This window comes from Ranitomeya imitator, chromosome 1, assembly GCF_032444005.1.
Source record: "Ranitomeya imitator isolate aRanImi1 chromosome 1, aRanImi1.pri, whole genome shotgun sequence".
Classification (NCBI taxonomy): Eukaryota; Metazoa; Chordata; class Amphibia; order Anura; family Dendrobatidae; genus Ranitomeya; species Ranitomeya imitator.
In genome coordinates, this window is record NC_091282.1 from 202,080,920 (window position 1) to 202,103,988 (window position 23,069).

Consider the following 23,069-nt stretch of genomic DNA (forward strand, 5'->3'; position numbering starts at 1 on the left):
GGGGGTTTAAAGTGCTCAATATGCATCTAGATAAGTTCCTTGGGGGGTCTAGTTTCCAAAATGGGGTCACTTGTGCGGGAGCTCCAATGTTTAGGCACACAGGGGCTCTCCAAACGCGACATGGTGTCCGCTAACAATTGGAGCTAATTTTCCATTCAAAAAGTCAAATGGCGCGCCTTCTCTTCCGAGCCCTGCCGAGTGCCCAAACAGTGGTTTACCCCCACATATGAGGTATCGGCGTACTCGGGAGAAATTGCCCAACAAATTTTATGATCCATTTTATCCTACTGCCCATGTGAAAATGAAAAAATTGAGGCGAAAAGAATTTTTTTGTGAAAAAAAAGTACTTTTTCATTTTTACAGATCAATTTGTGAAGCACCTGAGGGTTTAAAGTGCTCACTAGGCATCTAAATTAGTTCCTTGGGGGGTCTAGTTTCCAAAATGGGGTCACTTGTGGGGGAGCGCCAATGTTTAGGCACACAGGAGCTATCCAAACGCGACATGGTGTCCGCTAACGATGGAAATAATTTTTCATTCAAAAAGTCAAATGGCGCTCCTTCCCTTCCGAGCCTTACCATGTGCCCAAACAGTGGTTTACCTCCACATGTGAGGTATTGGTGTACTCAGGAGAAATTGCCCAACACATTTTAGGATCCATTTTATCCTGTTGCCCATGTGAAAATGAAAAAATTGAGGCTAAAAGAATTTTTTTGTGAAAAAAAAGTACTTTTTCATTTTTACGGATCAATTTGTGAAGCACCTGGGGGTTCAAAGTGCTCACTATGCATCTAGATAAGTTCCTTGGGGCGTCTAGTTTCCAAAATGGGGTCACTTGTGGGGGAGCTCCAATTTTTAGGCACACGGGGGCTCTCCAAACGTGACATGGTGTCCGCTAAAGAGTGGAGCCAATTTTTGATTCAAAAAGTCAAATGGCGCTCCTTCCCTTCCAAGCCCTGCCGTGCGCCAAAACAGTGGTTTACCCCCACATATGAGGTATCAGCGTACTCAGGACAAATTGGACAACAACTTTCGTGGTTCAGTTTCTCCTTTTACCATTGGGAAAATAAAAAAATTGTTGCTAAAAGATAATTTTTGTGACTAAAAAGTTAAATGTTCATTTTTTCCTTCCATGTTGCTTCTGCTGCTGTGAAGCACCTGAAGGGTTAATAAACTTCTTGAATGTGGTTTTGAGTACCTTGAGGGGTGCAGTTTTTAGAATGGTGTCACTTTTGGGTATTTTCAGCCATATAGACCCCTCAAACTGACTTCAAATGTGAGGTGGTCCCTAAAAAAAATGGTTTTGTAAATTTCGTTGTAAAAATGACAAATCGCTGGTCGAATTTTAACCCTTATAACTTCCTAACAAAAAAAAATTTTGTTTCCAAAATTGTGCTGATGTAAAGTAAACATGTGGGAAATGTTATTTATTAACTATTTTGTGTCACATATCTCTCTGGTTTAACAGAATAAAAATTCAAAATGTGAAAATTGCGAAATTTTCAAAATTTTCGCCAAATTTCCGTGTTTATCACAAATAAATGCAGAATTTATTGACCTAAATTTACCACTAACATGAAGCCCAATATGTCACGAAAAAACAATCTCAGAACCGCTAGGATCCGTTGAAGCGTTCCTGAGTTATTACCTCATAAAGGGACACTGGTCAGAATTGCAAAAAACGGCAAGGTCTTTAAGGTCAAAATAGGCTGGGTCTTGAAGGGGTTAAATAAAAAAGTTAACCTTTATTTAAACCTATTAAAAATATACATACACAATTAAAATAGTGCCTTTAACCAAAACAGTTATCCACAAGAGGTTAGCTGGAGCATATACATATAAATACCCAAGGAGAAACAGATGGGACTATCACTTCTTTTCTGCTCCTAAAAAAAAAAATATAGAATACTGGCTATGGATATTCAAGATGACGTTGACATCATATCCTCACCCATGACTTCAAAATCATACGGGGAAATCCCTTTTTGGTGATGCAGATTGTGATCTAAAGTGCAGATGCGTCAATATTGTAATATCCAAGTCACATTACATATAGTTTAATTTAAAAAATAATCCAAAGTAACAAGCGAAGGAGCATGTATCTGAAATGCGGATTCATAAACAGTTGTGATACTAAATGGCAGCTAACTTTATTTCAAGAATACAAGGACTCTTCTGTAGTTTGACTATTGGGTCAGTATGATCATATAGTTATATAGATGTCAGGGACATATACAACTATTACAGTGTGTGCAGTTTACTGTACATGTTTTTAATTATTAAAAGATTTTTCTGGGCTTTCTCATAATTTTATTAACCAACAGGGAAAGCCGATGGCTGGGGGCAGATGGTTATAGCCTGAGAAGGGGGTAATACCCCTGGAGCTTCCTAGGCTAATAATAATCACTCACAGCTGTATACGTAGCCTTTACTGGCTATTAAAATGGGATCCCTATTTAATTAATAACCAGCAAAGACTATGCAGACAGCTGAGGGCTAATATTAGTAGCCTAGGAAGGGGCCATAGATATTGGCCCCAAGCTAAAACATCAGCTCAGCCGCCCCAGACAAGGCGCATCTCTAAGATGTGCCAATTCTGGCACTTAGCCTCGATCTTCCCAATTGCCCTGTAGTGGTGGCAAGTGAGGTGTATTTCTATTGCCAGGTGACATCAAGCCCAGAGGTTAGCAATGGAGAGGCGTCAATAAGACGCCCCCATTACTAACCCCATAGTCATATTGTATAGAACACACACACCTAGTATAATGTCCTTTAATTGAAAGAATAACATAGATTCCTTTAATAAATCTTAATTATACCATACTTACGACTTCGCCCATTCCACCCAAGCTATTGTCTCCTGCAAGAGAATTAAAATAAAAAGTCACAATATCCTTCATCTATCCATCGTTCTGTCCCACGCCGTAATCAATGTCCAGGGGATTAACCGTTTCAACCTGGACAGTGCCAAGATGCGACCGTCCAGGCTGAGAGGTGAGGGATATTGTTGTTTCTTATTTTTGTTTTATTACAGAAGATGAGGGCTTCAAAGGAACTAGGCGTTATGTGAGTATAACTGTGTTTTTTATTTTTAAATAATAAAGTAAAAGTGTGTTTTGTTTTATATGAAATAAAATACTTTATTCTGGCTGTGTGTTTACCATATAACAATAGGGTTAATAATGGATAGGTGTCTTATAGACGCCTCTCTATTGCTAAGCCATGGGCTTGATGTCACTTGACAATACAAAGGTGACATCAATCCCACAAATATAAACCACGCTTTCCACTGTTACAGGGCAAGTTTGATGCATCTTTTGTGGGTGGCTGCGTGCTGCTATTTTTAGGCTGAGGGAGGTAATATCCATCATAGCAGCCCCCAGCTGTCTGCTTTAGCAAGGATGATTGTCAAAAGTGGGGGGACCCCACGCCTTTTTTTAAATTAATTTATTTAAATAATTGAAATAACAGCATGTGGACCCCTTTATTCTTGATAACCAGCCTTGATGATACTGACAGCTGAGGGCTGCAGTCTCCAGCTGTGAGTTTTGCAGGGCTGGTTATCAAAAATACTGGGGAACCCATGTAGGTTTAAAAAAAAAAAAAAAAAAATTTTACAGTGCAGGAGCGGCAGATGAATACTCCCATCAGCTGCTCCTGCTCTCATTGTTATTATGGTTGGCTGCTCTGCCGTTCAGAAGCCGTGTTTGCAGCACTGACATTTATCTACATTAAATCTCATTTGCAAAGTGTTTGCCCATTCAGTGATCTTATCCAGATTCTTTTGTAATATTGTACTGCCCTATTGAAGACAAGATTTTCTGTCACTGGAACCAACCTCAGGTATAGCTATTCATAGGACCTAGAATTTGGAGAAATAAATCAGAGAGACAGACTGCACGTTGTCTTTCCAAGATAAAATCCGGTCTTTATTTTCTCAGGCCCATCTTTTATAGCCCAAGATCAAAAGGAAATATAGAGATACATAATAAATTGGCAAGAATATGGATTATACAATGGGTTGTCAGACACATCCTGGGATACAAGATAGATTTCATAAAAATAATGTGGGGGTGCTTTGCACATGTCTGCGTTTTTATGAAATTTTGGCTGAACATTCAGAAATTTTGGGTGGATACAGACCAAAAACAGACACACATCGTTAAACTAGACAAAACAACTGATATCCTTGGCATTTCTGAGAATTACTGACCACGGCTATGTGGAATGTCCAGGAAATCATACTAAAGGAGATCCAGATGATAACATCCTACATCTTGCACAATACTTATTTTTCTGTTATTTAAAAATACAGATTAACCATTTCTTTAGTAGCCCCTAGTAATACAGTTGTGCTCAAAAGTTTACATACCCCGGCAGAATTTTTGCTTTCTTGGCCTTTTTTTCAAAGAATATGAATGAGAACACCAAAACTTTTTTCTCCCCACCTGGTTAGTGGTTGGGTTAAGCTATTTATTGTCAAACTACTGTTTTCTCTTTTTAAATCATAATGACAATCCAAAACATCCAAATGACCTTGATCAAAAGTTCATACAGTGCTTTGCGAAAGTATTCGGCCCCTTTTTAACCTTTTCCCACATATCATGCTTCAATCCTAAAGATACCAAATGTAAATTTTTGGTGAAGAATCAATAACAAGTGGAACACAATTGTGAAGTTGAACAAAATTTATTAGTTATTTTAAGTTTTTGTGGAAATTCAAAAACTGAAAAGTGGGGTATCCTTAATATCCCTTAACACAACCAAATTCTTATTTTGTTCATATTTTTAGCAGCCAACCAAACTATTGCATTGACCTGGAAAAAATCATGTTTAGATTTATCAGAAGTCAAGAGATGCCTTTCTTGGTATATGATTAATGAAAAATTATCAGCCATACTTATGGATAAAATCTGTAAATTTGAGAAAATTTGGCTTCCCTGGGCAGAATATGCCAACCACACCCCTTCGCAACACCACCACATCATCTACATGCTCCTGAACACCTCAGACTCGTCCTAATTCTTCTTGCTGATTTTAGACTCTATAACCCCCTTTCCTCAGGCTCCTTTCCCCTCTTCTTTACTCTTTATCCCTTCATTTCAGTTATGTTAGCCCCTCTTTTTACCCCACCCAACTATAAGGTTACTACAATGTACCTGTTTGTTAATTGAACAATTCTTCAATAAAAATCTATTGATTAAAAACAAAAATCTATGCCTGGTATGAGATTATTATTATTATTTAGTATTTACAATTAGAGATTGTTCTGGAATATATTCTGCACTATGGAATACGTTTGCTGCGTTTTGCTCTGATTTAAAAATTTCAACTCACCGAATACAGTGATGAGCGGTTTGTTTCCTTTTTTTTTTTTTATTGGTCTCAATGTCATTTTTTCTTTATTTGTTTTACATTTTCCATTACTTCTCAGTATAAATGGCTTTTATATCATTTGGGCATGTAGAAAGAAAGGAACATTTATATGTAAGTTGACATAATATTTTTTTCCATCAAAGATTCCAATTTTGAAGGCGCGTCCTGATGTCATCAAAAGTCATGGAACTGCAGACTGAGGCTCTGAACATCAATGTGAACATAGTCCAACAACAAAATAGCTTGTATAGGCAGCTATTGTATGCATACTAGATATACAGTCAACCTGACTCGACTTGCCCATTACCTGTACAGATGGGGTTTAAGTATGTGCCTAAAGAAGGAGAATTGGCTTGAAAGCACAGTATAGCCCAGTGCTCTACTTAACATACAGTACCCTTGTCATGGGCCCTACATAAGGTGGTCAATATATCCCATTGAAAATAATGGAATCCGCTCACCAATGGCTTCTATTTAGAGCACAGTATAAGTTAACACATTCTCAGCATTTCGGTTTTACCTCCTTAACATTCTCTATTTGTTTTCTGTACTTTAGATTGCACATTGTAAGAGTAGACATTTTCTTCTTCTTCTTCTTTTGTTTTAGCAATTAATTCAGTATTTGCTGAGCATAGAAGCGAGAATGAAATGTTCCCGTGCTTCAATATATGTTTCCTATTATGTAGAAGCAATATGTTATAAAGGGAGATGGAGAGAAGCGGTGACAGGCCGGGGCTCTTTATGTGACACACAACGGTTGTATGGCTCCTAGTTAAATCTTTCTGGCAGGACATATGATAGAGGAAATATGGCGCGAGCAGGCATTGTGAGTTTACGGCAGCAAAGAATAAAGCAGTAGATTCTTTAACAAGCATTTAAGAGCATGTTATGTTTTTACAAAGTTTTTTTTATGCATATACAAGTAGAGAAAAGTAATAGGCTCATGCAGCGCTGTTACAATCTCACTGTTTACCCATTCATTAACCTAAGGTTTTTGAAAACTTCAATCTGTTGGATCTGAACTGTTTTTCTTTTGTCTTTTTACCAACTTTGTTCTTACAGGGATTGACAAGCTCTAGCCGGGAGTATGTATAACTTGGACATACCTTCTGGTCCCGGGTCAGAAACCGACAAATCCTCGCAGCACATAGTGCACACGCTGGGGGTGGATTCATAAGTCTGCAGTTACACAAAATGACTGCAAACTTATCAATTTTGGTCAGACAACCCCTTTAAATATTGACTTCATTAGCCCATTTCTACATGCTACATTCTATGTAACTACATTATAAAGATGAAGGGTTTTCCTTAGAATGTGGTGCTGCATTGCGAGAGATACGGTAGTTTTGATATTTGGGCAATCCAAACAGATGGTAAATGCCGCATGGCTAATACATTTTTTACTTCACTTCGTTCTTGTTACCATTCATCTGAAATCAGAACCGTTTTGATTGATTCTACAGTTAGATCCTTAAAGGGGCTGTCGACTTTTGGTCACCATCAGTACCACATATAATGGACTAGAATAATATTTTTTGTACAGTAATATGCACATGGCTGCAAGAGACCAATATAGAATGGCAATGTAAGGCAAGAGCTATAGTGCTGCGTATTTCTACTGTACGGAGACCGACACATGCAGAAATGCTCATACTTAATACATGGGAAGGGTCATCCACCTTTGTGAAAACGTATGTCTTCTGCACACGGCACACATATTAACATGCCACAGCGCTTTCCTGTGCAAGTCCTATGGTAACATGGCAATCATACTGCCTAGTATGTCTACTTTTTCCATTATTATAAGTATATAGTCTGGATTAGGCAGACATAGTGGGGTAAATGAATTCATACTGGCGTATCACCGAGTGACAAAGTGCAATAGAAATTTAGTGTAGTGTGTGCTCTGCCCCTCTACTTGCCACATGACAATAGGGGGACACACAGTGGGTGAGAAATAGCCCCACTCTGCATTACTAAAGATGGCCCATGTGAAGTGGGGTTTCTATCAGATTTAACCCATTATTCCTAATTTTATCAGATGCTTTTAGTTAATCATAAAGTATGCAAGTTGTTCTCTAAAACCAATGCGTGAAGACTGTGTGGGTAAGAACATAAGACCCTTTAATTTAAGGAGCTCACTTAACATTAAGGCTGAGACCACAGTGTGATGGCTGCTGCCTGGATATAGATTTAGTCTGCCACAAAAATGGGGTACCATGGGGCCGCACAGAAAATGTTCCCGGTCCTACAAGGGCATAATAGGCTCCCTGGAGCCAAAGGGGCCCAAAAATTCCCTTTGGCCTATATAAAAAGAACAATACTGTTAAAAACTTGCAATATTTGGGAGCCCCATTGGAATTTTGCATTGTGGCCCTTGAGTTTCAAGTTACAGATTTGATACCCTACCATCATTGTGTCCCAAAGGCATCACATGTCATCTAGTACTTGGCTAAGAGCACTCAAAGATGTATTCATGCTAAATGCCCAGTTTCCTCACATTGTACAGACCAGATAAATAAACTTTTAGATTGTAGTGTTCTTTATGTCCGAATTTAAGTAATCTTATTTTAGCCCCCTTAATGTGACCGTGCAGTGAGGTAGTCCAATTAAGATATTGATTATATTGTTTTTTATATTATTAATAGAAAATATAATTACTTAACCGAATATATATTGTACCAATTCATAGGACTCCTAAGGTTCCTAAGCATTATTTTCTTAATTTATACCCTTAATATCCTGTCTGTTTCATAGTACAAGCATTGCATTGAGTGGTGGAATAAAAGCTCAAAATGGCTGTTTCAACTTGTCTTTTACTTGGATGCGTGAAGATACACGAAGATGGCTTGAACTTGCTCTGTGCATCTTAATCTGATATTATGATGAAATCCTGTTCCAATGTAACTAAAAATGACTAATTTCTGTTTGTTTTTTGCTTATTTTTAAAGCTATTGACTTAAAGAATGGAGCTGGTGAAGTTTACCGTGGGAACGTTCGTGGCCGTGCAGATACTTCATTTACTTTGTCAGACCAAGACTTTATGGATCTTGTTCTGGGAAAACTGAATCCACAAAAGGTAAAACTTCCTGCCCAATACTTGGCAGCGTTGATGCGCTAATGCACATTACCAATGCAGAATGGACTACAAGTCATAATGTTATAGTGCCAACATACACTATTGCCCAGTGAATTACAACATAAAGGTACATGTAGAAACAAAATGAAAATTCAAAAAAGAGCTGTGGCAGCCCATCCCACGAGAGGTTAGAAGCTTAGTGGAAATAGTATTAGGATGTGAGGTTTCTTCTTTTGTGGTATGGTTCAATGAAAATTGCAGTAGACAGACAACTTGATCTTAGGTTGCTTTCACACATCAGTTTTTTGCCAACAGGCACAATCTGGCGAATTTTGTAAAAGCGGATCTGGCAAAAGTTGCCGCCGAATCCGAATCCCCATATAATGCTGCACAAATGTTGATTATGGCCCCATAAGATGCTCTGTAGAGATATTTGCCCCATATAATGCTGCATAAATGGTGATTATGGCCCCATAAGATGTTCCATAGAGATATTTGCCCCATGTAATGCTGCACAAATGGTGATTATGGCCCCATAAGATGCTCCATAGACATATTTGCCCCATATAATGCTGCACAAAGGTTAATAATGGCCCCATAAGATGCTCCATAGAGATATTTGCCCCATATGCTGTTGCTGCGATAAAAAAAAATAAAATAATGACATACTCCCCTCTCGTCGCTCAGGCCCATTGCACTTGCAATATTCATCTGTCCTCGTTCCACCGCCAGGCGCCGCTGTGTCTTTCACGTCCTCTGCACTGATGTTCAGGCAGAGGGCCCGCACTAACCACGTCATCGCGCCTTCTGACCTGAACTTCACAGCAGATGACGGAGCCAACGAGGACACGTGAATATTGCGCAATGCTGCTCACCCTCCCCATTATACTTACCTGCTCCCGGCACGGACCCTGGCAGCTTCCCTGATGGTCTTCTCCGGACGCTGACAGCTTCTTCCATTGTTGAGCGGTCACGGTACCGCTCATTACAGTAATGAGAATGCGGAGTCACGTCCATATTCATTACTGTAATGAGCGGTACCATGTGACTGCTCCATGATGGAAGAATCTGTCAGCGCCCAGAGACCATTGGAGATGCAGGGACCGTGCCAGAAGCAGGTGAGTATGTCACAGCCGACGCTCCCCTTCCCCCGCCGACATGGTTGACATGATTTGCATTGTTTATGAAAATATCAAGAATTTGACAAAAATGTAGAAAAATGTGCAATTTTTAACTTTTAATTTTTATTCCCTCAAAAAAAAGTCTTACTGCACAAAATAATACGGTAAATAACATATACCACATGTCTACTTTTGTCGTCATCATTTTTTAACCATATTTATTTTTTGTTAGATGGGCTAAAAATTTGCAGAAATTGTTTATTTTTCAAATGACATTTACAAATCCTATTATTATAGGGACCACTTCCCTTTTAAAAGTGACTTTGAGGGTCTTATATTGCAAAAAACTCCTACAAGTGACCACATTGTAAAAACTGCACCCCGCACAGTATTCAAAACTGCATTCCGCAAGTTTGTTAACCCTTCAAGTGCTTCATAAGAATAATAGAAAAGTGGAAGAAAATAATGAAAAATTACACGTTTTTCACTAAAATGTTGCTTTTGCTCCAAATTTTTCATTTTCAGAAAGATAACAGGAGAAAATGACCCAATTTGTTTGCAATTTCTCCTGAGTACACTGATGATATATGGGGAAAAACTACTGTTTGGGCACATGGCAGGACTTAGAAGGGAAGGTGTTCTATTTCAGAGGTGTCATTCCTCGAAGGCCGCAAACCATGCGGGTTTTCAAGATTTCCTTAGCATTGCACAAGGTGCTGCAATCATAATGTGTGTAGGTGATTAAATTATCACCTGTGCAGTACAAGGAAATCCTGAAAACATGACCTCTTTGCAGCCCTTGAGGATTGCAGTTTGACACCCCTGTTCTATTTGACTTTTAGAATGCAGATTTGGCAAAATAGACTTCGGACACCATGTTGCATTTGAAGAGCTCCCAAGGTGGCAAATCAGCAGAAAACCCCCACAAGTGACCCCATTTGGAAATTACAAACCTAAAGGAATTTATTTAAGGGTGTGATCAGTGCCGTATGTAGAGTTTCTGCTGCCCTAGGCACTTTTAGTGCTGCCTCCCCCTTTGGTAAGTATGACACCATCGGCAGTGACTTTGGCAAAAATCGCTGATGTGAAAGTACCCTTTTGCAGCAGATCAGGCAGTTTTTCCGCATCTTCCGCGTAACGCATCACTTATGGCAACACACTGCGTTCGGCCTCATTCATTTCCTATGGGATTTGTGGACATTTGCGGCACTTGCCGCGATCTGGCAAATGCGGTATCATACCTCTACGCGCAACGCGGCAAATTTTACGCCACACATCTGACCACATCCATTTCACAACTAGTCACACCCATATCCATGCCCCAACCACACCCATTTAGTACTGCTGCTAACACTGTTTCATATACAATAATTATAAACAAAAAAAAACATGGCCACACAGTGCTCCATACTGTATAACGACCCCACATGATGCTCAATACTGTATAATGGCCCCACATGATGCTCCATACTGTATAATGGCCACACATGATGCTCCATACTGTATAATGGCCACACAGTGCTCTATACTGTATAATGGCCACACATGATGCTCCATACTGTATAATGGCCACACAGTGCCTCATACTGTATAATGGCCCCACATAATGCTCAGTACTGTATAATGGTCACACATGATGCTTCATACTTTATAATGACGACACATGATGCTCAATACTGTATAATGGCCACACAGTGCTCCATACTGTATAATGACCCCCTCCCATCTTGTATACATGGCTCATCTTCCCCCTGTCCCATCTTGCATGCATGGCTCATCTCACCCCCCCTCCCATCCTGTAGGCATGGCTCATATCACCCCCCTCCCATCTTGTATGCATGGCTCATCTCCCCCTCCTGTATGCATGGCTCATCTCCCCCTCCCCTCCTGTATGCATGGCTCATCTCACCCCCCTCCCATCCTGTATGCATGGCGCATCTCACCCCCCTTCCATCCTGTATGCATGGCGCATCTCCCCCTCCCCCTCCCATCCTGTATGCATGGCTCATTTCACCCCCCCCCCATCCTGTATGCATGGCTCATCTCCCCCCCCTCCCATCCTGTATGCATGGCTCATCTCCCCCTCCCTCCCATCCTGTATGCATGGCTCACCTCTCCCCCCCCCCTCCCATCTTGTATGCATGGCTCATCTCCCCCCCCTCCCATCTTGTATGCATGGCTCATCTCACCCCCCCATCCTGTATGCATGGCTCGGCTCCCCGCTCCCATCTTGCATGGCTCAGCTCCCCGTCCTCCTTCATCCTCCCCCTCGTCCTCCCTGGCTGTCATACTCACATGCGGCCCTGGGTGTGATGAACATTTTCAAACTACAGGTGCTTCTCAGAATTTGAAAACATTGAAACATGAAAATGAAAAATTAAGTTTTTCCACAGAATGTTGGTTAAGCCCCAAATTTGTCATTTTCACAAGGGAAACAGGAGAAAATGGACCACTCAATTTGTTATGCAATTTCTCCTGAGTACACTCATATATACACTCATGTGGTGGAAAACTACTGTTTGTGCATACAGCATGGCTCAGGAGGGAAGGATTGCAATTTGACTTTTCGAGTGCAGATTTGGCATGAATAGACTGCGGCCGCCATGTCGTTTTTGAAGAGCCACTGAGGTAATAAAACGGCAGAAACCCCAACGAGTGACCCTGTTTTGGAATGTGCACCTCTTGAGAAATTTGTCAAGGGGTGTAGTCTTCCTTTTAAACCCACAGCTGATTCACAGAATTGTGTAACATTGAGCAGTGGAAATTAAATTTTTTTTTCCACCAAAATGTTGTTTTAGACCCAAGTTTTTAATTTTCAAAAGGGCTATTAGGAGAAAATTGACCACATCATTTTTTGTGCAATTTCTCCTGAGATTGCTAATACCCTAAGTGAAATTACTTTTGAGGCATAGTATAAACCTCAAAGGGAGGAAGCGCCATATTATAGTGCAGATTTTGCTGGAATAATTTATGTGTGTCAAGTCACGTTGGCAGAGCCCCTGAGGTACCAGAACAGCAGATACCCCAATAAGTGACCCAATTGTACAAACTACTCCTTTCAATTCATCGATGAATGCAGTGAGCATAACTACACTACAGGTGGGTCACAAAATGTTATACTATTGAGTGGCAAAGAAAAAATAATTAAATTTGTATCACTATAATACTGTTTTACCCCAGATTTTACATTTTCACATGGGGAAATAGATAAAAAATGGCCCTATAATCCGTTACACAATTTCTCCTGAACATGACAATACCCCACATGCAGTTGTACAGTACTCTTTGGCCACACGGCAGGAATCTGAAGGGAAGGAGTGCTATCTGTCGGTGGAATTTACACTCCTCTGTGAATTCATCTACAGGTGTAGTTGACGATTTTGACTCCTTGGGTGACTTACAGAAACAAATACGCGAGTGAAAGTTGGAGAGTGAAAATGCAAATATGGATTGTGCCCACCTTGTGCTTCTGGAGCAACCTAACTGTAAATTAAGCTTTCTCTCCTTGCTAAAGTAATGCTAAGCGTGGCACTAACTGCGGTTTAGGCACATTGTGGGGCTCAGAAAGGGAAGGGGGCATTTGTATTTGGAAAACCCTGATGGTTCTATTCACTATAATGAGGCAAACTTGTTTACTCAGAACTCCATGTGGCCTTCGTTCAGCTGTGTCCTTCTTTTTAGAGGCGCACAAAACTGTGGCTCAATGCTCTTTTGTGTGTGCTTAAAAAGACTGACCCCACCACACCATAGACCAGACGGAGTCCACAGTGTCTCCATCTGCCTCAATACATGGAATGTTCCATTGGGGACTGCGCTTTTATGCACCCTTAAAAAGACAGTCACCGCCGGATCACAGGTCAGACGCATCCACAGTGCCTTCATCTGCCTCATTATAGGGACAAATGTATGTTTTTTTAATTTAATATTGTTTTTACACAAATATGCAAATTTATTGGCGTAATATATTTTTTGACAATTTTTTAATAAGAGGTTATGTTAGAGTTTCTCCATTCAGACTAGCTTATATAGGGTACGCCTACCAGTCTAGTTCACTGCCAGAATGCCTCTGGCATCCATCCCTTAAGTGCTTTTACGCTTTCTCTGTAACAGAAGACTAAATATAATAATGTAAAAGTTTCTCAAATTGTACAACTTCTGAATAGCAAGACAGTGAGGGAACTAAAAGCTAAAACAGTCCGCTGCTGTAAAAACTTAGTATTATTCACCTTTTATATAGTACACTAGATGGTGGCCCGATTCTAACGCATCGGGTATTCTAGAATATGCATGTCCACGTAATATATTGCCCAGCGACGTAGTATATTGCCCAGCGGCATAGTATATTACCCAGCCCACGTAATATATTGCCCAGCCACGTAGTATATTGCCCAGCGACGTAGTATATTGCCCAGCGACGTAGTATATTGCCCAGCCATGTAGTATATTGCCCAGCCACGTAGTATACAGCACAGAGCCACGTAGTATATTGCACAGCGACGTAGTATACAGCACAGAGCCACGTAGTATATTGCCCAGTGACTTAGTATATTGCCCAGTGACATAGTATATTGCCCAGTCACGTAGTATATTGCCCAGTCACATAGTATATTGCCCAGCCACGTAGTATATTGCCCAGTGACGTAGTATATTGCCCAGCCACGTAGTATATTGCCCAGCCACTTAGTATATTGTCCAGCCATGTAGTATATTGCCCAGTGACGTATACAGCACAGAGCCACGTAGTATATTGCACAGCGGCGTAGTATACAGCACAGAGCCACGTAGTATATTGCCCAGTGACGTAGGATATTGCCCAGTCACATAGTATATTGCCCAGCGACATACACATATTACCCAGCCACGTATGTCACAGGTTAAAAAATAAAAAATAAACATACTCACCTAACGATCCGAGGGCCCCTTGTAGTTTAACATACTCACCATTCTGGTCGCTGCTCCTCAGCGTCCCGTCTCTCCGCCTCCTGGGATCCAACGACGCTGTGCAGATGGGCGCGCGGCTGCCGCCATCTTCCGGCATCAAAAGTAAAAGGTTGGGGATGCACAGGGTTAATAGCGGCGGTAACGGTCCGTTACCGCCGGCATTAACCCTGTGTTAGCGGTAACCGGAGGGGAGTATGGAGTGGGCACCGGGGACAGTGACTGTGGGGAGCATGGAGTGGAGCGCCGGGGACACTGCGGGGAGTATGGAGCAGAGCGCCGAGGACACTGACTGCTGGGAGTATGGAGTGGAGAGCCGGGGACACTGACTGCGGGGAGTAAGGAGCGGCCATTTTCTTCCGGACTGTGCCCATCGCTGATTGGTCGCGGCAGCCATGACAGACAGCTGGCGAGACCAATCGGCGAATGAATAACCGTGACAGAAGGACAGACAGACAGACGGAAGTGACCCTTAGACAATTATATAGTAGATGGTCTTGCCAAGTCTTGTATTAACGTCGCCTCTCATGCGGTCTATGGGTAGTATGTCAATATGTACTTTATATCACATGCTAATATGATGATACTGAAGCTTTATTATTGGATGCCACTATAGTAGGAGTCACACAGTGCCTAATTCTGGGTAAGATTTTGTTGCTTGTTGAGCCGTGATTTGCTAGAACAATAATGGACATATCTGCTTTGAGAAACATAATGACATGGCTTATATGGCTCTCTTTGGGCATAACATTGAGTTCTTCCTAATGGGCTATTAAAGCGAACCTGTCCGCACAATTTTGTAATGTAAAGACGTGGCTGTAATGGCGCTGTAATGCAGATTACATTAATACCTTTAGTGAAGAAATCCGATGCACAGGGGCCGGACTTTACACTGGGTCTTCTCCTTCCTGTGTGCGATTCCCCGGCCCCTCCGCCTGCCTCTAGTCTGTGACCTCCTCTGTGTGAGATCTCAGCTGTGACCTGTTATTCACAGACTGGAGGCAGCGGAGGGGCCGGGGAATCATAGACAAGGGCAGAAGACCCAGTGTACAGTCCGGCCCCTGTGCTCTGAACTCAACCTAGCAGAAAACATCAAATGGTCATTAAAGAAGAATAAAAAAGCAAATTTCTTCACCAAAGGTATCAATGTAATCTGTATTACAGCGCCATTACAGCCATGTCTTTACTTGACATTACAAGATCGTGCTGACAGGTTCTCTTTAAGCAAACGGCACAATATTTATGTAGTTTTGCATGATATCTTTGACAGTATATTATATGGTCAGGTCTGCAAAGATTTGCTTTGGGGATTTGGGGTTAACTACTTTCCACAAATTAATAAGGTATACCTTTAAATATTAAACTTACTTGTAGGATGACTGCATGAAATGCGTGCCTCCTCCTCTTCCCCACCAGAACTGTAAATTGTGCTCCAGAGTGGTCTCCGTGATAGTAAATTGTGGCGCTTTTATCAGCTCAGTGGTTACTGTAAAATTGCTCTCACAGAGTGTATTGGGGACACTCGCTTGGCACGGGATTAACGTAGTCAGGCACGATTTTTCATTTAAACACAGTCTATACGGTTTATTAAAGTGTCATAAACCGCGTTGTGCACAGTTCACATTTACATTTCATAACACAACAAGCACCAACTGGTGATATTAACTTGCAGCTTTACTTCATTTACGGCTTTGTCTCACAGACACTAAACATGCTGGACCTCTCACTTCGCCCAGTTACCATAGGTGTCTGTACGCCGTACTCTTCACCAATGTCCCAAGTCACATACAGCGCATATGACACTGGGACGCGGTCTCTAAACACGCCGAACCTCACTCCGTTCAGTCACCGTGGGAGACCACACAGTTCATAGAACATTACAAGCACCAACAGTCTGTATAGGTACCTGACAGGAGCTCCTGCTCCACCTGCTGACTCCTTGTCAGTCCACTCCTCTGGGAAAGCTGCCTTACAGGGATCACCAACTTGCCTGGGCGGCAGATCTTAGTCAGTCCAGACCCGCCGAAGGACGGTAGCTTCCCCAACATAGACCATCCAGAATCAGAGTCTTACTGTGCGCTAATCCAACACATATTATTCTCTTCAGGAAGCCTACTCCCAGGTCTTCCAACATAAGTTGTTCAGTGTGCTATTCAGGGATCCGGTCCTAGTCCCAGGACCTCCCAACACTTGAACCGCACATGTGACCTGTCTAGGTGCTATTCAGGACCTCGTCCAACACCCCAGGCATATGACCTGTCCAGGTACTGTTCAGGACCTCGTCCAACACCCCAGGCATATAATCTGTCCATGTGCTATTCAGGACGTCAGTCCAACACCCCAGGCCACTAGCAAGTTCAAAGCCCCACCATGTGCTCTCCAGGACTCCTACTCCCAGGAAATCCAACACAGGTTGTTCAGCGTGCTATTCAGGACTCCTACTCCCAGGAAATCCAACACACCAGCATGTGCTCTTCAGGACTCCTACTCCCAGGAAATCCAACACATACTTCCAGGACCTTCACCACTCAGGTCCAAACACTGGAACCACTCAGGAACAAGTGACCCACATCCTGGTCACATTATATATCCCCTGGGTGAGAGTGTGGATGTGTGGCTAGTTTGTCCCGCCCATCTCACACAACTAGCCTAGTATGTCTCCCTTACAACTACACCATACATATACACACTTTTGAGGGACTACAGGTCCCAGAACAACATTGCATCAGACTTACCACGCAGACTCCCTCTGCGACACATATCGGCCACTCACAATTCTGCCAATCACTGTTTCACCACCATTATAACAACAGATATGCCTCCATGCACATCCCAAGGAGCACACACAGCGCCCCCTAGCTGCCACAGTGGTCACTGCATCACATTACATAGTGGGTCACTATTTGGGCAGGTGCACACGCCAGTTTACTCCCTCATCTGAGAGAATCAGGCCAATTTTGCAGGTGAGACTCTGCTCAAACTCCATGGATGAGAGAATTGGAGCACACTGTGAGGAGAAGATGGAGAGTAAAATTTCTCTATCTTCTCCATTGTCAGTGTGCATCCGAGTATAGTCCCATGATATCCACCCATCCATGGACTTGCATGGCCGATTGCGAAAAGAATATCAGATAAACTTAGACATTTTGCGATTGTTTCCTCGGACAGGCCATGTCCAAGTAAAAAAAATTGACATGTGCGCTGCCCCATAGACTAATATTGATCCAAGTGCGATCCAGTATTTTGCTGGATTGCATTTGGACCGAAAATACGGGTGTGTGGACCGGGCCTTACTTGTCCAGTTGTTATATTTTCCTGTGCAGGCAGGGAGTGCTATTCACCCATTTATTGAGAACCTGTCACAAGAAATATGTTATTAATCTGCAGATATGGGGTTAATCTGCAGATTACTAGCAGTTCTGAACTTGCCCAGCGCCCGCACTTAGAGCCCCCCCATGCTCGGAGGAAATTAACTTTATACCTCCCGGCAGTGACAGAGTTTCCATCACAGGGGTGACGCCTGCGCAGCTTCAGTCACTGCTCTGTGTTAGAGCGCAGCAGCCGGTACTGACTGCTGTAACCGCGCCGCCAGTACTAAGTGACCACTCACTCGGCATATTAGGTCCTGCCAACCCCATGAGTGAATCTTTGACACTGCTGGGAGGAATAAAGTTCTTTTCCTCCCAGCAGCGAGGCTCAGTGTGCAGGCACTGGACAGGTTCAGACGCTATTGACTTGTAGATTGACTCCATATCTCCAGGATGATAGTGTTTTTATTTCACGTGACAGGCTCCCTTTTACACTGAGCCCATCAATGTACCACGATTATTTATATAGTCCCCCGTTGATAAGGCATGTTGGAGATCATGCAGGTTGCACACAGTTTTTGCAAATATTCTGTGAGTAAAGTATGTAACCTTTCATATTTTGAACTGTTCAACCCCTTTTTACACATTTTGAAGAAAATATCCTGAGATTTTCTGTAGCTTTTTATTGGGTCCATATGTGTGGCATGAGATGGCCAATTTTTGGAAAAAACAATATATGGTTTTGTGATAATCTGTCGGGAGTTCTTTACAGTGGATGTGTCTGTGTGGCCACCTAATGTTTATAAATGGCTTGTTGTATTAATGGATTGAATTTCATTACTTAAAATTCGCGCAATTATCTGTTGTTCTGTCCCACGCTGTTTATTTACCATACAACTATAGGATTAGTGATGGATAGGTGTCTTAGGCCCCTTTCACACATTTTTTGCTATCAGTCGCAATCCGTCAAATTCTGAAAAAAAACAAAAAACGAATCCGGCGACTGATGCCGCCGGATCCGTTTTTTTCTCAAACACTTGTATTAGTGATGGATTGCTAGGGATGGCCTCACGTTTCATCTGTCGTTCGCCAGATCCGTTGAAAATTGTTTGTTTGGCGTTTTTTGTGTACGTAGAAAAAACGGACAGCGACCGTGAGCTGGCCGATGTATACTACCATCAGTTGCTTCTGCTCTCGCTGTTATTAGCGGCAGCAGGAGTCGGATGATGGGAGCGGTAGTCCCCATCAGCTGATACCAGTGACCGGAGGTAAACTTTTATACCTCCGATCACAGCTGACCTCTCACGCTGTCTTCTGAGAGAGTGGGATCCGCGGCTCTCTGACTTGTAGGGATGATTTCACCGTCGATCAGAAGCGGTGTTTGCCGCGCTGTCATGCACAGCCCAACCCGAACAGTAACACGGACTTCCTTCGTGCCCGAACATTAGGTGTTCGGTATGGACATCAAACTTTACTGTTCGGGTTCACCCATCTCTAGTCTTTATTAGGCCTTCTATTTCCAGTTTATTGGACCGTGCTCATCTGTCAGAAGAATGGGGACTTCATATAAAGGATCTTTTGTTCCAAACTGCTTCATCTCATGTCATACTGATAGAATAACTTTCTCTTGGGTTATACTGGGCCTGTCATCCTCTCTCTTGTTGCCTGCTTTTCCACTCCAGTCACAATTCATTTGTAAACTTATGTATAATTGTAGAAAATACTCAGCCAAGTAGAGGATTCACGGCTGTATGACTTTGCAATCTGTTCACAGATCCATACCAATTAAATTTACAAGACATAAAAGAAAAGTACAAGAGAGTCGGGGCATAAAGATATAAAAATGCAATGGCATTATCTTCATATCACTGACTCAGCAATGAAAGTTAGCTTTGCCTTTAAGGCATAAGTATCATAATAGATTGGAATACTCAGCATTCTTCTGAGCATCATCAAAAAAATCTGATGCTTTCTATTTACCACTGTGAAGACCTCTCTCCTTGCAAGAAAACCGCCATCCCAACACTTGCAATGTGCTGTCAACTGGAGCACTTCAGTTTTCTTTGCGAGGCATTTAATTTATCGCTTTCTTCCTTTTGCTTTTGCCAGAATGTGACTGCAAAATTAAGTGTGCATTTATGTCTTCTGGGAAGGAAAGCTGCAGATTTCAATGTGTTGCTGATTATATTACATCTGAGGTTGTTCATTTTTGATGCCGTACATGTTTTTTTTAGAATAACTCATCTCAACTCTTTTGGGAAAAGCTGAGCTTTCCAAGGTGGAGTTCTTACAGAAAAATAAATGTAGAGGAATATAAAGAGAACAGAACAAGATGTGTCTGACGCTTCTTCTTTGTTTTGTACTTAGGCATTCTTTGCTGGCAAGCTGAAAGTGAAAGGTAACATCATGCTGAGCCAGAAACTGGAACTCATACTAAAGGACTACGCAAAGCTGTGAGCATCCTCCCGCCGGTCCGCCGACACCACACTAACAGTAATGTCCTAATGAGAAAAGGAATGAAGCCTAATCATTGTCAGAATTCTTACCTTAGTGGACAATCAGAACCCTAATTCGCAGTTTATAATTTCTCCTGAGTAACTAAAAAAAAAAGGAATAATCAAATTACAATACAAGAAAGGGAAGATATATGTAATACCCAGTCAGTTTCCAAATAATAGAAGAAATCGCTTGTTCATATAGAGAATTGAGTTTTCCTCTTAGATCCTTATTCACACCAGTTTCTGGGGAAAAATGGGGGACCTCGAATATGGCCACCATTACAGCTTCTCCGAAGGTTAGCGACTAGAAAATCTATTTAGTTACAGGGATATCTCTGCACGCATCACTTAGAGAGGCTGTTGTCTTCGTAGCATTGTCACTTGCCAGGTCGCATGCAGAGCCGAGGTGATCATGCACGTTTACTGTTCTATACCCCGTATCCAGCAATGTCAGCTGTGCCTCTCTCTTCTTCCCATGCGGAAGTGAAAGGCGTTGGTAAAGTGATACTGATATTAAGTGATATGTGACCTCGCTGAACTACCATACTGAAACGCATGAGATATCCTTCCAGTCCTTTGGAAATCTAGTTGTGCTATGTTACCTGACCAACTCGACAAAATCCACTTTTGTCGGTGCATATACTGCATAGAACGAGAAATGCTTTTTGAAGGAAATTCAGCATTATTCCTCCGAAAATGCTGAGCAACGTGAATCTGCAATAACCATATCTGAAGAGTCTCCTATAACGATCTCTAAAACTGCCATTGTGTGAGCCTTGGGTATTTTTTTTCCCCCCCCTTTTGACTTTTTCTTTTCACGCAATGGTTCATTACCTTGATGACCCCTGTGGTCCACTGTCGCACGCAGTGCAATAATAACTAACATGTATGTAAATATCTGTTTTAATAAAAAGCAATGATTGATTTAAGTCTGTGCTTGAATTGTGTATTTAATGGTCAAATTTGCTCGCAGTGGGAGAAATAAGTATTTTCACGCTCCAATGAATCGCTTTATTAGATAATGGGTTTTTTTTTTTGTTTATTTTTTTTCTTCTCTCTTTTGCCAGGCAAACCACATTACAAATATGTTCCAGTGCGCCGTGCAAGCTGTTCACTCAAAGCATTGTTGTAATGTTTCATTTATTACTTTTGCTTTGAGTCTTGCATAAAGCCAAAAGAGATATTTAATTGTCCTTAAATCATTTGCTTGCCGTATGTAATATGGAATTGGGATAATGTACAGGGATTTCACATGTCATCCAAGGTTACAGAAATGCAATAAATGGTCCCCAGCACACAGGGTTTGGAAAATGAGGATGAAATCACAGGTGCAGATGTTAAAATAGAGTCCACATGGGTTATTAAAATTCAAGCCTTCTCTTGTAAGTTCTGGGCAGCGGAATAAAACACTTTAACTCAAAACAGGATTTAGATATTGTGGCTGTTTATTAAAAAAAAACAAAATCTCTCTTTTAGCACAATATAATAAAGTGGAGCTATAACATTAAAAATGTCAGTATATTCACATTTATCTGTACACCCATCTGTCATCTTTTTAATAAGACTGACGGAAAATTCTTTATACATGCAGATAGAATATACATAGTTTTATACATTTCTCTTTTTCTCTCAAATTAAGTTGAATACCTTGTAAAAATCCATGAGCTTCCCTGATTCTGCCCTGAGATATACACATACACATTTGTTACTTTTGGCACATAGTATGTGAAATCTAGGTATTTCGTCATACTTTTTTGTTGGGTACAGTGCTGTTTACTGCTCGGCAGCTGATCTAGCATTCTATCCGTCTCGGTGGCTACCAAGCTGTGATTGACCACATCTGGGAGGGAGACTGAAATTACATGCCGCCAGAAAAGATGATGAAGAAATGCCCAGTTGGACTGCAAAATTGAAATTTCACATATTGTGCTCTTTGTGCTGATTTGTTTTGTGAATATCTCTGCAATGAAGCAACACAGTGCAAAACTGAGAAGAGTGTCAAAATCGTGGAGCTCAGGTATGTTTACAAAAGATTTAAAATTTTTGAGCAAGTGACAGATCCTCTTTAGTTATGTAGCATAATAATAGAAACTCACTGTGAATGTTTTCCCATTGAGCATTGCATACTGAGTTGCGTTTCTTCGATGAGAAGCAGTGTAGCCCCTGAGGTGCATCTCTTTCATCCAGCTGAAACCCTGCTCTGTGCATGAGAAGGGCACACATTGCCTTTTCTATATTTAAGTTCCAATAGGAACATTGCATAGCCTATGAGTCTCCTTACACTTGCATGTCACGCATGTCACTCTCAACAAAGAAGTATTGTTTCTCCTTGCGGAGATTGACATGCTAAGCCTGCTGAGATGAGGAGACTTAAAGCCGCAATGCTTCTCTGGGTAATATGCTAATTATGCAAATCTCAACAAATGCAAATCTCAACAAGGAGAGACGTTACCCCTTAAACCTAGTCAAGGGTAAAACTCCCTTTTTTGGGCATAGAAGTTACAGTTTTGGTCAATGCAGGGTGGATTGTTTTTCTCATATAGGAATTCATTAATTTTCTCATTTCAATCACTGGGAGTCAAGGAGGTGGGTCCCAATTAATGACAGCTTTCCCTGTCTAACTGTGTAATCAGAGATGGTTGTCAAATGCGGATTGGGTTCACTCGCTGTACTCCTAAGGATAAAGAAAAAATATAAGTTAATAAAATACAAGTTTTACTAAATCTTTTTAAAAAATATAAATATCAATCT

At 41.5% G+C, this 23,069-nt stretch overlaps 1 protein-coding gene across 1 annotated transcript in view; it reads left to right on the forward strand.

The window, feature by feature from the left end:
* HSD17B4 (hydroxysteroid 17-beta dehydrogenase 4) overlaps nt 1-21,247 on the forward strand; it is a 505,871-nt gene extending 484,624 nt beyond the window's left edge. The window contains exons 23-24 of the mRNA XM_069753449.1: nt 8,326-8,453; nt 20,188-21,247. Of these exons, the coding sequence (XP_069609550.1) occupies nt 8,326-8,453; nt 20,188-20,277 (218 nt within the window). The 3' untranslated portion in view covers nt 20,278-21,247. The remainder of the gene's footprint in view (nt 1-8,325; nt 8,454-20,187) is intronic.
* The last annotated feature ends 1,822 nt before the right edge of the window (nt 21,248-23,069 follow it).